The sequence below is a fragment of the Panicum virgatum genome, chromosome 4K, assembly GCF_016808335.1.
Source record: "Panicum virgatum strain AP13 chromosome 4K, P.virgatum_v5, whole genome shotgun sequence".
NCBI classification, from domain to species: domain Eukaryota; kingdom Viridiplantae; phylum Streptophyta; class Magnoliopsida; order Poales; family Poaceae; genus Panicum; species Panicum virgatum.
Genome location: NC_053139.1, coordinates 11,806,834 through 11,821,979, shown reverse-complemented (window position 1 = coordinate 11,821,979; position 15,146 = coordinate 11,806,834). Strand labels below are relative to the sequence as shown.

The window sequence follows — 15,146 nt, the reverse complement described above, 5'->3', positions numbered from 1 at the left end:
CGGCCATCCTTCTTTTGTACCGGTACCACACTGGAGATCCATTCTGCATACCGGCACGGCCTGATGAAGCCAGCATCCAACATCTTCTCCACTTCTTTCTTGACTTCCTCTAGAACTTCGGCCTTCATCTGACGTGCTCGTTGCTGAAACGGCCGAAACCCTTTCTTGAGTGGGAGCCGATGCTCGATGATGCTTCTATCCAGACCGGGCATCTCGGTCTAGTCCCATGCAAAGCAATCCTGGTACTCTTTCAGCAGTGCAATCATCTCCTCTTGCAAGGCCGGATCCAACTTTTTTGCTGATAAATGTCGGCCGTGGCTTATCCCCAGGACCGATGTCAACCTCTTCCAAATCGTCAGCTGACGTGAACCCGTATCCTAGCTTGCCGTCGTCTGAAAAACCAGCTGCGAATGCAGGCGAGTCTTCGTTATCATCAAGATCAGCGGCAAACACAGGGAGATGACAAGAAAAATTATTTGGCCATCCGCACGGGCTGGCCGCTTCTATACTTCTATCATCATTTGGCACCACATAGTCGATGAGTGGCCAACTACCAGAGCAGGCCATCATGTGTACATAATGTGACAATTCCAACCCCGAACAGAATTTTTCTATTTTTTGGGGCCGGTCGCTGGGACCGGCCTCTCTATCTCTATTACATCCCGTGGCATGCCAGGATGCGTCTACTCTGTGAGGCCAGTGGATAAGACCAGGCTCAGTCCGTTTTTTGTCGCCTCGATCCGATCACAGTCTTCCTGGGCGATCCCTGAGATCGGCTCTTGTCCTTCTGCGTCCCAGGCGTTCATGTCTGCGAGCGAGACTTCGCTGGAATCGTCTGCATGGACCACCTCCACTTCATCGCCATCCCATTGGACAAGATACTGATGCATTGTGGAAGGGATACAACAGTTGGCGTGAATCCAATCCCTTCCGAGCAATACCGTGTAAGTACTTTTGTTGTTGACGATGAAGAACGAAGTCGGGATCGTCTTGCGGCCAACAGTCAGCTCCACATTAAGAACCCCATTTCCTCTGATGGTTGTCCATTGAAGTCATTGAGCATCACATTGGTCTTGATCAGATCGGCAGAAGAACGACCCAATCGGCGCAGCACAGAGTATGGCATCAGGTTGACTGCGGCGCCAGTGTCGACCAACATCCTGTTTACAGGCTTGCCATCGATGAAGCCCTTGAGATACAATCCCTTCAAGTGCTTGTAGCTTTTCTCCTTGGGCTTCTCACAGATGATTGGCCGTGGGCCGAGATCCAGCTGCGCGATGGCCAATTCTTCCGGTTGGGGTGCCCGAAACTCCGACGGGAGCACGAATACCATGTCACATCAGCCGATGGCTTCTCATCAGCTTTTGTCTGCTTGGGGCGCCACTCTTTTCTTGGAGGGCGCCTTTCCTCCCTTCGTGGTCGCCTGACTTGCTCCGCGAGATCCGGACGCGCCTTCCTCAGCACGTCGAGGTACTTTGCTTCCGCTTCTTCTAGATTGCGCAAGCGCTGCACTCTGCACTTCTGCGAGCGATTAAGCCCGTCAGGACACCACCGTGGGCGATTGTACCTGTCTTCTTCTTCTAGCTCGGAATCACCCCTGGATGGGCGCCTCACATGGTCATCTTGACATGTTCTGGGCCCTAAGAGCCGGAACACCGATGTCTCGTCCTGCTGGCGTCCTCGAGGCCTGCACTCCAAGCAATCATCTATAGTAGGCAATCGGCTCATGCCGGAATCCCAGCAATACCTGAAGAATGGGCAATGCCAGTGGTCGCGTATAGCCTGGCGTCTCCCAGTGTCCTTCCTGTGCGGTGCTCATACTCATCCTCTTCCGATTCGTATCGGCAGCGCAACTTGTACTGGTACTTTTCCATAAGCCGATTAGAAACTGGAAGCTGGTTGCGGATGTGACGCACTTGCTCTTCAGTCACATGTTGTTGTTCCAGCTCATGTTCATCTTGCGGCCATTTGCCAGAAGCGGCCTCTCTCCTCTGCTTGTCATGGCGGCGCATGGGTCCCACCATGTTGATCTGGAATGCCAGATCCTGACTCTTGGATCCGAAGTCTGACAGCTCCACAACATTAGCTTGCGGGAAGGGCTTTGTGTCAACCTTCATCGTGTGTTGAGCCAGGATTAATCGGCCTTGCTCGATAGCCGATTGTATCTGACGACGTAGCTCTTTGCATTCACCCGTGGCATGAGTGAACGAGTGGTGCCATTCGCAGTACAGCCTCCCCTGCAGCTCTTGTGCCGTCGGTAGCTTGTGATTCTCTGGGAGCTTCAACTGTTTTTCCTTAAGGAGCAGATCAAATATCTGCTCTGCTTTGGTCACGTCGAAGTCGAAGCCCTTCACAAGCCCCTGCTGTTTGACCCACTTGCACGGGACAGGGTTTGCCCCCCGAGTCCACTCTGCCACGACCACTTCTTGCTCCTCGCCAGAGTTGTCAGATTCATCCGCCTGGGCCATGTTTACAAGGCACTTGAACTTGTCCTGGTACAGCTCAAGATGGTAATGCTCATATGTCATAAGCTTCTACACCAGGTGCGCCAGAGACGTGAACTCCAACTGGAAAGCCAGATCCTTGATCGGCTTAGCGAGTCCCAGAACAGCCAGATCGACTGCCTCCTTCTCTGTGATGCGCGATGAGTAGCATCGGTTCTTGACTTCTCTGAAGGTCGGCAATTCCAGCTTCAGCAGCCTCTAAGTGGTACTGGGTATGGAACTGATCTTCAAGCTGCCTCCAAGTTCGAATCGAATCCGGAGCCAATGACGCGTACCATCCAAAAGCTGGGCCTGTAAGGGACTGGCCGAAGAACCGGACCCTCAGAGGATCCGATAATGAGATCATCCCAAGCTGCGTTAAGTATTGGCTCACGTGCTCTATAGAGCTGGCTCCTTCTGACCCGTTGAATTTGGTGAACTCAGGGAGCCGATACTTGGGTGGCAATGGAATCAAGTCGTAATCACTTGGATACAGCTTGGAATAGCCGATCGCTTTTCTCTTGGGCAGGATGGCAAACTGGTCTCTCAGTATTGCACTGACCTGCTCCACACTAAGAACTCCTGGGGCCGATGGCTCAGCACTCGGCCCAGTAGCGTACTTTGCCAGCCACGCTTGTTTCTCCGCGTCTACTCCAGAAGCTCCTGTGTTTACCATCTGCACTGAGCGTGTTGGATTGACGCTGTCAGGGATGTATGCGCACGTGTAGCCGTGCGGGATCTCCTTGGGTGGCTCGGTGAGGAATTGGCCTTCTCCAGGATCGCCGCCGATCTTGTGGACAACGTAGATCGGCGAATTTTGTGGTCTTGAGGCCGCAAATGAGAACGGCACTTGCGGCCTAGAATGCAGTGCAGCTTCCTCTGTGTGACTCCCCAAGGTTGGTCCTGATGGAGAGTACTGGTTCTTGATTATCTCCTGGATGACGCGGTGCGCCATGCGCTCGAGCTCGTTCATCAGGCTCTGAGAGTGCCGATGAAGCGAATGTGCCATCATGTAGTTCGTCTCCTGACGCAGGGCCCTGGTGCGCTCCTCTAATGGTACAGACAAATCCACGTTGTCGAGAGCGCCTTCAGGCGAGAACCCCTTCCACCTGATGCCATGGTTGCGGGTCCTCTCAAAAGAGCCGATGAGATCGGCTTCCAGCAGAGCTTTGATCTCATCATACTTCTTCTTGTGTTCAGGAGAGAGCTCTTCATACGTGACGGGCTTGGGAGCGGGTTCTTGATCTTGAGCTCCAGTCATTGTTGCAGTGGACGTTGTTGGCGAGAAGTGTCCCACTGGGCGTGCCAGAATGTGTTGTCGGTCGAAACCCACCGGCGAGCAGCGACAGGCAACACGAAGAGCCGGGAGGTTGCTGGGGCACTGGCAGGCACTGCTCCCTCGTCGACGGCCCGCAATTCCGTCACGCGCCCGGAGGTTTTGTGGAAAACCGGGCGTGCCACCTTACCTATACCCGATCAGGAGGGTGCGAACGTGCTCCAAACAGTTTCCTGCATAAAAAGACACGTGTAAACGTAAGTCCGAGCCGTGGTTGGCTCCCCGGGACGACTCTTGCATCGGCTTTAAAGAGCCGATCGAGTCCCGGTGTCAGATGGGATCTGATTGTATCCAGATATGATAAAATAAGCAAATAACTGTAAAGCTGCTTCAATTAAATCTAGTTAATCTAATCCATGATGGTAAAAGCTTCACTGCTAGATCGGAACATCCTACATGTGACCAGGGTTTACGTTTTCGTTTTTGAAAAAATTTCGGTGGCCACCGGAAACGGTATACCGACCGAAATTTCGCGGTTTTCCGGTAATGTCGACCGGAAAGAGTTCTCAAATTCAACATTCCGAAATTTCGGTTTTCCGGCCGGAATTTCGTTGCATTTTACCGGTATTTCGTTGTTTTTCACCGAAAAATGATGGTAATGGTTGGAAAATGATGGAAAATTATGTATTTATGAAAAAAAATGAAAAATTTGGCGGAGTTTGCTCTAATTATGTCTATATTAATAGATTATAATACACAACATATAATAAACTTCAGCACACAATGAGAAATACAAACACGAAACACAATTCATGTCTAAAGTTCAGTCCGTAAATCTCTCTCCCGGTGGTCCCTCATACGACTCACTTGTTTCTGGCAAATATGGGTACGTAGGCTGTCCGGACCCATGACCATAAGGAACTCCATATGGTGTGTAGCCGTGAAGTTGCAAGTAAGGCAGCGCTGCAACTGACCGCGGAACAGATGGGTTCATGGTCCCTGGAGGTGGCCACAGAAAGCCTCCTGTAGGTGGAGAAGTGCTGTAGGGGTTGTAGTACTGACCAGGACCCTAATACTGACCAGTGGAAGAGGAGCTAGAGCTATCTTGATCATATGCAAGGAGGGCCTGTCGACCACGTGTATGTGCAGATCTTGTCTGTCGTTGTGATACGGGTGCTCCATGATCTGTATCTTGTGTGGCATGGGTGTAGTTCTCCTCACCAGTAAACACAATAGCACCTTCGTGCTGCCAACCCGAAGCACCACCGTCGTTGCCATCACTGTCACCACCGTCGTTGCCATCACTGCCACCATTGTCATTGTCATCACCACTAGGGTCAGTTGTGCTGTCATCACTACCAACGACCTCCTCATCGTCAGTTCTGGTTCTCTTCCCTTGTCTCTGTAGAGGACTAATCTTAGTCTTCCTTTTTCCTAGATGTGTGTCCCCTACTATTGTTTCGGCCCAAACTTCCACATCTTCATTGTCACCATGCTCACGTCCTATATCGGTGAACTGCTGGCTCAGCAGTGGCGTGTCACTGAACTCTGAGTCTTCATCAAAAGCTGGGTCTCCATTGGACCTTGATTGATTCATCCATTGTTCAATTGATGATTGCTGACGGTACAAAGACAGATCCATGAAACTGCTAACTGGATCATAATCATAGGAGTCGACCACTTTACTAGCACGCTCGAGACGGAGGCGGAGGTTGTAGTTGACAAACACCAATTTCTCAAGTTTCTTGTGGCTCAGCCTATTGCGAAGTTTGGTGTGGATGTATGCAAATGTGCTCCAGTTCCTTTCACAACCACTAGATGATACACACTGTGACAACAAGCGTCGAGCTACCTGAGACAACATTGGTGCATCTTCCCCAAACGTAGCCCACCATGCAGCAGCTGAAGTTTTACGGTCAATGGCCATGCTTCGCACAGTGTTAGTAGAAAACTCACCTAGCTTCCTCCTGAAAAGTTCAAACTCCTGCAGTGCTATCGCGGCACCTTCAGCATCCAACATTTTGTCCAGGGTTAAGAGCACACGCAGTCTACACATAGGTGCCTGACATGATAGTTGTCATCCTAGAATCTATCACATTCATGATCTGTCTGAAACGGTTGGGGTCCTGTGTGAACTTGCTGCTATATGTTTGTCTCATGTTTTGATACTCCATTAGCACGTCACCCAAATTTGGAATATTATCTTGGTCATCAAATCGAAGATAAATGTAGAGAGGCTCGACATCATTGATCACATTTGCCATATTGGTCCACCAATCAAGATTAGTCATGCACTCGAAAGAGTACCTTCCATTCTGCGTACGAAAGTGGCGGGAATTTCTGAATTGAGGTGAGACTAACCATGACATAAACTGGTCTTTCTTCTTCATTATGCTTTCAAGAAACATGTAGTTGGTCCCAAATCTAGTTGCATTCCATTTGACCAACTCCCCACCAATAGCATCCCTCATCATGCTGTGAAGATGGTTTGAGTTGTAGAGCCAACTGCTAATGCGTTGCGCGCTTCCAATGGTTGCTTCATGTTCTGGCCACTTCCCTATGTCCTTCAGCATAAGGTTTATGGTGTGGGCAAGGCAAGGCTGCCATGCAATGTGAGGGAAATCTTCAGTGAGCATGTTGCATGCCTTTTTATAGTTCGATCCATTGTCAGTCACTATCTGAACAACATTCTCACTGCCCACTTTCAAGACCTGTGATTTGATCGCCTGCACAACAATGTCAAGGATACATGAGTATGACGCCGATTGTGCCTATGTTCAATGCATGAAGCAGGAAATACCTGTAATAAGAATTGGTGGTCTTGTATTTCACCCGACGCATCAATCGACTTCAAGAAATACATGGTGCCCCCGCTATAGACCAAAAAATTGATAACCGAGTTCCTCATAGGCCCGGTCCAGGAATCACACATGAGGGTGACACCACAATGTTCCCACTCGGCCTTCCACTTCTCTATCTCGTTATGTATCTCCTTCACATTCTCATCTAAATACTTGCCATCAATATCCCTTCCTGATGGTATTTTGATGCCAACACCTGCAGTCACGGAAACATAAAGTATTGAGATCACAATGATGAAAATTAAAATATATAATTTAAAATATATGTATTTACCTTGATTTTGTGTCTCCACGATGGCAGCCCTAAAGTAAGGGTCATCGACTTTCCGTCCTGGAATACCTACAGCATGGCAAGCTTTTTCCCATGCCCTCCCAAGAAGGTCCTTCTTAGTCCTCCCCTTCACAGTCCATGGACTAGTATCTATCCGTTGTTGTCGTGGAGCCGAGCTCAACCCAAGGTGGTAATCCCTAACCCTCTCAGGGACATGTGACCGGCTCCTAGTGAACATGCCCCGAACATCACTACCTCGAGCTCGTGATCCGGAGCCACCACCCCTCTCATATCTTGGGCCAGCTTGTTGCATGAACTCGTACTCCTGCCTTGAATGTCGTAGTGCTTCCTGCAACTCTTCGTCCTCATCGTACCCCTCGCCCCCCAGCTGCTCTGCGTCAACGTTTGATGACCTAGCTGCTGCGTCCCTCAATAGCTTTTGACGGGCCCTTTCTCTTGCTTTATCTTTATTCCTTTCCAACTGCTCCATAAAGTATGCCTTCACATCTGGTGGAACCGACGGGCAGTCTGCCACATCGCTTCCCCTATGTGCCAATTGTTGTTTGAACCTTGTTGCCCCTCCGCCACTCTTCTCCCTGCCACAATAATTGCATTTGAATCCACCCTTGACCTTTCTGCCATGCTGCCACACAATGTCGGCCATTGTCCTACGACGTTGCAAAGAGGTATAGTGTAAGTAAATACGCTAGACATTCACGCAAGCTTATAAACTAAAAATAGCTATGAGCCTATCACTCAACCATTTCTATATGATCAGATATTCAAGTAACAAAATTAAGAAATTTTGGATTCAAAGTAGATGTTCACATCAAGATATCTGGAATTCATATGCAAGAACTTACAGATGCCGCGGAGCTATGCCGGACGAAATACCACCGCCATTCACCGGTAAACCGCGCCCAACTCGGGGAAAACCACCGCCGGCGGCACGGTCGGAAACCGGCCACGTACCGGCCGGAAAACCGCCTCTCGGGTGCGGAAAATCGGCTGCAACCGACGGATCTGAGCTGCGCTGAGCTGAGGGCGCAGGTGAGGTGCCTGGGCTAGGCGTGCCGAGCTTCGGGAGGGAGGGAGCAATAATTGGAGCTGAGGGCTGTCGGTGGGAATGGATAGGGGAGTAGATTTTTTCTTAATGGGTTAATGGGTCTGTAACGGGTTCGAAATCAAATCATCAATTTGACCTACCAAATCAACTTAGATTTGAATGATTTCAAGTGCTATAAGCTAATAAAAATCTCTAGTTTTTTATCATAATTTTTGCAGATTTTTTTAACGGTTATTTATAAATTATTTTAAAATTTGAAAATTCAGAACGAAATATACCGAAAAACAGCAGTAAACCAAATACCGGTAACTACCGAAAACAAAATTTTCACCGAAATTTCGCCGGTTTACCGCCGAAATTTTAAACCCTGCACGTGACTGGGCCTAACGAACGTAACAGATAACTAAACCAGAACCCAAAACAGAGGCCTAAGAACTAGCAAGAGCCGATTCTCGGAACAATCCCTATTAAGGCTAAGATAAAGCATCTAGTATGCCACCGGATCATCCAACCCGTTTACAAGGCCTAACCTAGCAGATATTATGCCAACTCTTAAAGATAAGAGCAAACCATAACAGATTAGATCTACTAGTCATAAAAGAAGCAGGGTGTTGTCTCTATGCGACTAATTCTATGCGACAAGAACTAGCATAAGATTGAAACATGACTGCACACAGACAACGTGATATTCGTAGATGATAAGCAACAAAACACAACGGATCTACTAAAGCCATGCTACGAACATTAGGATAACTAGCATTACTCGCCATCAAAAACGCTTCAGTACGAGTAATACTAAGGTAAAAGCAAGAACAACGCTGCCCTGATCGATCAGGGCAGCATGGCGCTTACTTGGATGAAACCCTAGGATTAGGGGTGGCGATGCGCCGAGAGTTGTTGTTTGCGGGACGTGATGACGCTCTCTCTTTACGAATAACAAAGGGTACATATTTATAGTCCGGAGATTTGGAAAACAATCTAAACTAATCTTGTCCCGATCAGACTCTATCTCTAAACTTGAACTAAATTTAAGATACATGGCCCATGTGGCCCAGATGCTTACGCAGGAGCCGATTTACAAGTCTTCTTCAATCTTCTGTTTTAAGCCCATCTGTTTTCGGCCCATAAATTAATCCTGTTAAATTATGGCGATAACAGAAGCTAAGATCCCAACAAGTGGCTTAATGAAAGGCGTGTCGAGCTGGGCTAGTACCTTACACGCTGGGCCTGCGAGTTAGAGCTGGGCCGTTGGCTTGTACATTGGACGGGCAAGCTATAAGTGGTAGAGTGCAGCCACAATAACTAAACATATTTGGTAGAGTGGAGCTAGAAAGTGGAATGAAGTTGGTAGTGCGGAATAGGGTCTTTTAGTGGAGGGTCCCAAACAGAACCTAGTAATAAGGGTCGGTAAACATTCATAAGCTGTTTTTACTCTACATAAGATTTTTTAAAAGCTAGAGCCGTAAGCGGTCCTTCCAAACACTAGCTCATCCAAATCAAAATGTTTTTTTTGCGACTATCCAAATCAAAATGTTAATAAGGAAGACTAACCTTAATTAAGATTTAAAAATTTTAGTACGTACTCAAATTTATGTACTATACAAATTTTAGCTCATACCGACCCGAACTCTCGAACAGAAACTTGTGGGCCAAGTCTGAACGAGTCAGTCGGAGACAGACAGTCGGAGACAGACGGCAGCTTCCTACTACTAGGAATCAATGCCTGCAGGGTAGTCATAAATACCGAGATCACGGAGGGTGTATCTGCTAAACCGCCGACGAATCCCACTGCCCCTTTTTCTCCTTCCGCCTCGAGCCGCCCGTCTCCTCCTCGCTTTGCCCCCCACGAAGCAATTCTAAATCCTCGCGCGGAAGATCGGATCCTCCCCGCGTGATCCGCATCGGTGCTTGCCCTTCCTGCGCGGATTTCCGGCAGCCTTTTCCGCCCGAACCCCTGATTTCCCCTGCCGATTCCCTGCTCCTGCCGCGGCGGTTGTTCCTGCAGCCTGTTGGGGGGATCTTTGGCGGAGGGGAGGGAGTTGGTGGGGGTGGTTAGGCGGCGCCCGCGATCCGGCCCGGGGAGATGGCCGGCGGGAAGGAGCCGATCGAGGTGAAGTTCCGGCTCTTCGACGGCACCGACATCGGGCCCAGCAAGTACGACCCCAGCACCACCGTCGCCGCGCTCAAGGAGTTCGTCCTCGCCCGGTGGCCGCAGGGTGAGGAGACCCTCTCTCTTGTCCCTCTCTGCGCTTGCTTGTATATATATGCTGCTCTGCTTTGTTGATGCCTCCTGTTTCGGGAGGTTGCTTGTTCGGCTGCCCTGCCTTGGCTGATCCGGAAACTAGAAAATCCCCCGATGTCGCGCAGGCTGTTGTGCTGAGGAATTAGGAGTTAGACCGTTTCGTGCTGCGATGTACTCCCTCCTTCCCTGTTTATAAGGCATACACGTATATCAAGATTCAAACCTTGTCATCTTTGACCAATAATTTGACTATTAAATTTTTATTTTTATAATGCAAATTTCATATGATTGGATTCATAATCAAATATATTTTACAATAATTATAAGTTTATAATCAAAAGTGATATAATATATGATAAATAAATGGTCAAAGTGTTGTTTAGAAGACCGTGTCATATTCCACCATGCCTTATAAACGGGGAAGGAGGGAGTACTTGCGAACCCCAAATTGACTGATCATGTTGCTGCGTGGATTGGTTGTAGGATGGATTCAGCTATGGCGCTGTTTGTTTTGTTCGTGCGGTAGTTGGCTGTTCCCAGGTGGCGGTCTCTTAAATCCTCCTTACCTGTATTAGCAAATACTACGGTACTACCTTCCTGTGTAAAGGGATGGGCAGGATTTTTGTTTCTGGTGCTATATCCTAGTTGGATTTTGCTACCTGCTAGAGCTCTGAGTGCATTTTTGGAAATTGGATCTTTGTATCTTTAGGGCCTGTTTGTTTGAGCTTCCTGGCAGCTTCTCAGCGTGAAAAGCCAAAAGCTCAAACAAACAGAGAATTTCTCGTACAGCTTCTGGAAAGTTAGAAACCTAGAAAAACTGAGTTTATATGGAAATTGGAAAGCTCAGTTTTATGAGCTTTTCGTAGCTTTTTGAACTCAGAAAGCTAAACGCATCTTCTAAAAGCTAGTGTTGGATTTTCAGAACCAAAAGCCAGCAACAACTTTTCTGAAAAGCTCAAAAGCTGCAGCTCAAACAAACAGGCCCTTAAGAGCATGCTGAGGATCTCTGCAAACATGTGATGGCAGGACCATTTCCAGAGATTGTGTGGCTCATTTAGGCTGCCTGCCTTCTTATCTGGGCGTGCCTATAGATGATCTTCAATTGTTTGGTGGTTCTCTCTGAATTCTGAGCAACCAAGGGTCTGATTCATTGAAGCTGGTCATCAGAATGATTTTTGTTATGCAAACAGATATGTCTGGATTAAGCCTGTATCTGGAGATGTGAAGTGCGACTGAGCATCTGCATGGGACGGGACCACATTCAACATGTGGTCACATGAAAGTACTAGCAGTACAAAAGATGTATTTACATGTAGTGCCAGCATTTTCTGCTATTTCTCTTTGGCAATTCCACAAGTAAAGACTACATTGATTTTGTGCAACTGTTTATGTCTGCTGACACATTCTAAACTGGTGCAACTGGGAAAGAAATTCAGAGGTGACTCATGCCGGATTAAAGGTTCACAGTAGTAAGGAAAGAACCATGTATCTTTTGAATCAGGCATCATGGCATGCTTCATGGACAATGCAAAGTTAAACTAACAAGTGACCATTCTTCAGTGTTTTTTTCCTTCTGATGACTGATAACTGCCTGGAAATGGGAATTACCCTTCTTTTGGTCATCTTGTATTGTCTGTCATTAGTATTTTTCAAATATTGTTGCGTCAGATAGCTTAGGCATATTTCAGTCCTCCAGAACCTTTGTGAAGTATGTCTTGTGTCTGTTGATAGTGCTACTTTCATGTTTGTTAACAGATAAAGAAATAGTTCCAAAAACTGTCAATGATGTGAAGCTCATCAATGCTGGAAGGATACTGGAGAATAGCAAAACTCTCGCCGAGTCACGAGTCCCAGTTGGAGAAGTTCCTGGAAGTGTGATTACAATGCATGTTGTTGTGCGGCCGCCCCAATCAAACAAAAGTGGTAATGCTTTGTTTCCTCTTATTTGCTCAATTTATCATGCTAATTTATTTGATAATCTCACCTGATTGCTCTAGAAGCTTGAAATTTTATTTTGACAATGGAATTGAAATGTTGGTCTGCTGCTCCTGCCTTTCTTTACCCTTCCACTTTCCTTCAACCTAGTGATGAACGAGCCCTATAAAACCAGCAGCAATTTGTTAAATACACCTACTGTGTTATTGTTTTGCAATCTCACCCCTATAGTAGCATGAGTGCAGTGTTTATTTTAGCTTTTAGGTTTGCACTTTCATCAGTGCTGTTCACCATTATTAATTTCTAGGTCATGACATTGTCTCTGCTCTCTACACTTCAGTTGGTTCTTTAGTCAAATATACAGCATGTAAGGCCTTTAAGTCTTTATGCAACCTGCGCCTTAAGCATTCTATTGAATCTAGTTCCTTCTTCTCCTAGTGCTTTCCTGCCACATTCTCTAATGGGAATGAGGCGCTGGTCTGTGGCAGTGATATGAAATTTTATAGCAGGATTTTTGTATGTACTGCTTTTGTTGATCAGAACAGGCTCCTGGTCAGAAACTTGCATAGTCAAAACTATAGTCAAAGCTGAGCTGGTTTGGTGCTGGGTTGATTGTGAGGCATAACAGAAGTCTGACTGAACTGCATATGTTGACCAGTCTTCTCTATTGCTCACGATGCTACATGCTACCATGAGTTTCTAGAGCCCTTTCTCTGTTTTTTTTTTGGTCCAGTGTATGAGTGCATGTTACACATTCGCCGTATCTGCCAATCAATCTATTGAGCTGATGTGCTGGCTTATTTGTTTTACCATGTGCTTACCTAGTTAATTTGTCTCTGTTTCTCCTTCTGTCACAAGGGCAACCTCATTGGCATGCATGCTGTACTGTTGGAGGACACATACATACATGGATGCATGCATATATTGTCTATGTGCATTATTGTGTATAAACTCCATGACATAGTTTTGAAATAGTTCTTAAAAAATTCGATAACATGTTCTTCCCTTTTTCAGAGAAGCAACAGTCAAACTCTCCGAAGCAGAACAGATGCGGATGTACGATATTGTGATGTTGATGCAGTAGAAATGTGTATCGGTGTTGTGTCCACAGGGATCACAAGTTCATTTTGACAATTGATTCTTGCGTCTATTCATCACAGCCCAAGCCTAGATATGTCATTACCACTAGCCACATCTGCTTGAGAATTTGATGCTTGCTATCGTGTAAAAGGAGTGTGGTGGAAGGAGATTTCTCAGGAGGTCCTGGTAAAAACCCTAAAAGGAGTGTGCAGGAGTCAAGGAAATTGGATGTTTGCTTTTATGGGATGTGTAGACGTAGTGATACCAAAAGTGAGTTGCTGCATAGTACCTGTCAAGTCTTTCTTTTTCGTTTGCGTCAAGCTCGGTCACGTATGTGTTTTGTAATAGAAAAAGTGACTGGTAATTCTTGTCGAGAAGTGGAAAGGAATGTTGGGTTTTGCCGGTTTGGCATGGTACTGATGAAGGTGAAAAATGATTGGTACTACCTCTGTTTAAAATTATAGGTCGTTTGACTTTTTGACATAAAGTATGACCACTTGTCTTCTTCAAAAAATTTGTGAAAATATAGTCAAATTAAAGTCATACTTGAAGTACTTATATTGATAAAACAAACTACAATAAAAGAAGTGATATTTTGTACAAATTTTTGAACAAGACCAAGTACTTCAAGTATGATTTTAATCTTGCCAACACATGTATATCCAAGAAAAGGAACCACTAATGTCAATAATGACTAGTTACCATGTCATATTTAGCTTATCTAGCCCACACTTTTTTCAAGCGAAGTCAAAATCAGGCTTGGGTTTACATGGCTTGCTGTGTGTATAAATAGGCACCAAATCAAGAGATAAATCATCATCCATATCTTCTAGACCAACTAGAATCTAAGTAAGCACATTACCAAACTCTCAGCAACAATGGCAGCCAAAATATTTGTCCTTGCTCTCCTGGCTCTTTCGGCTAGTGCCGCTACTGCAGTTTTTATTCCACAATGCTCTTCACCGCTTAGTGCTGCTGCCATGGCCACTGTTCCGCAGTACTCACCACTGACAGCCGTGGGATCTGCACACTCATTCGTGCAATCTTACAGGCAACAACAAGCTTTCACGACAGCGATCTCACCCTTGCCCGTGGTATTGCAACAACAACTTGCTTTCCAACATCAAATTCAGGCAATCGCAACATTGCAACAGCAACAACAGGTGCTCTCGCACCTATTCAACCAGCTGGCCATTGTAAACCCCGCAGCATACTGGCGGCAGCAACAATTGCTTCCATTCAACCAACTGGCTGTGGCGAACCCCGCCCAACAACTACTACCATTCAACCAACTTAGCTGCATTGAACCCTGCCGTGTTCTTGCAACAACCCATCATTGGGGGTGCTTGCTGCTAGATTATTACCTATAAGTTGTACTTCAATAATAATGTTTGCATGAAGATGCATGCGACTTCTCAGAAATAAGAGAAGTGTTGGTGAAGCTATTTGCATTTATATCATCTTTTCCATAATTGTGATTGTCGGGATCATATAATCATGAACCTAGGACTCTACGCATATGGTCCCTCTGTTCCAAAATATATCTATTTTTAGTTTTTTTCCAAGTCACAAATCTTTTAATTTTGACAATAGATGCTGAGAAAATCATAAACACTGACAACATAAAAATGATTAATTTATTCATAACAAAACCAGCTATCATAATATGTAACATTTTTTTATTTAAAAGTAGTTAGTTTTTAATATAGTATTGGTCAAAGATAAAAATATTTGACTTTTGACCAAATCGAAAAGTAGTTATATTTTAGGATAGAGGTACTCCAGTATATACCATGGGGAGGGTAGATAGCTCTAAAAATACGTTCTAGGTTACATCCAAATTGTGTCCAGAAATTTGCGTGTCAATGTTACTTGGTTGCGATGCCTTAAAAACTCGTAGATATCATCATTACCTCCAATGAGATACCCATT

The 15,146-nt window shown here is 46.1% G+C and overlaps 2 protein-coding genes across 3 annotated transcripts; one reads left to right on the top strand and one right to left on the bottom strand.

Moving 5' to 3' along the window:
* Nucleotides 1-4,607: 4,607 nt before the first annotated feature.
* LOC120703128 lies at nt 4,608-7,667 on the bottom strand. The gene is made up of 4 exons (XM_039987139.1): nt 6,895-7,667; nt 6,560-6,816; nt 5,963-6,485; nt 4,608-5,187 (listed from the first exon to the last, which is right to left on the bottom strand). Exons 1-4 carry the CDS (start codon nt 7,553-7,555, stop codon nt 4,829-4,831), a joined length of 1,800 nt encoding a protein of 599 aa, XP_039843073.1. The 5' UTR covers nt 7,556-7,667; the 3' UTR covers nt 4,608-4,828.
* Nucleotides 7,668-9,714: 2,047 nt separating this feature from the next.
* LOC120703127 (membrane-anchored ubiquitin-fold protein 3-like) lies at nt 9,715-13,701 on the top strand. Of its 2 annotated transcripts, none has more exons than XR_005686808.1 (3): nt 9,715-10,173; nt 11,122-12,122; nt 13,149-13,701. XR_005686808.1 is itself a non-coding variant. In XM_039987138.1 (3 exons), the coding sequence occupies exons 1-3, from the start codon at nt 10,041-10,043 to the stop codon at nt 13,202-13,204; spliced, it is 357 nt and encodes a 118-aa protein (XP_039843072.1). In that variant the 5' UTR covers nt 9,715-10,040; the 3' UTR covers nt 13,205-13,701. The 2 variants fall into 2 exon arrangements, 1 of the variants encoding a protein (XP_039843072.1); XM_039987138.1 differs by having other exon boundaries at nt 11,955-12,122.
* Nucleotides 13,702-15,146: the final 1,445 nt, after the last annotated feature.

What these genes read in the sequence shown, in the direction of transcription:
- LOC120703127 (XM_039987138.1), top strand. Translation starts at nt 10,041, where the DNA reads ATGGCCGGCGGGAAGGAGCCGATCGAGGTGAAGTTCCGGCTCTTCGAC. An exon ending in CCTCGCCCGGTGGCCGCAGG is followed by an intron (nt 10,174 to 11,954) that starts GTGAGGAGACCC and finishes GTTTGTTAACAG; the next exon opens with ATAAAGAAATAGTTCCAAAA. An exon ending in GCCCCAATCAAACAAAAGTG is followed by an intron (nt 12,123 to 13,148) that starts GTAATGCTTTGT and finishes TCCCTTTTTCAG; the next exon opens with AGAAGCAACAGTCAAACTCT.
- LOC120703128 (XM_039987139.1), bottom strand. Translation starts at nt 7,555, where the DNA reads ATGGCCGACATTGTGTGGCAGCATGGCAGAAAGGTCAAGGGTGGATTC. An exon ending in CGTGGAGACACAAAATCAAG is followed by an intron (nt 6,817 to 6,894) that starts GTAAATACATAT and finishes CCGTGACTGCAG; the next exon opens with GTGTTGGCATCAAAATACCA. An exon ending in ACCACCAATTCTTATTACAG is followed by an intron (nt 6,486 to 6,559) that starts GTATTTCCTGCT and finishes ATTGTTGTGCAG; the next exon opens with GCGATCAAATCACAGGTCTT.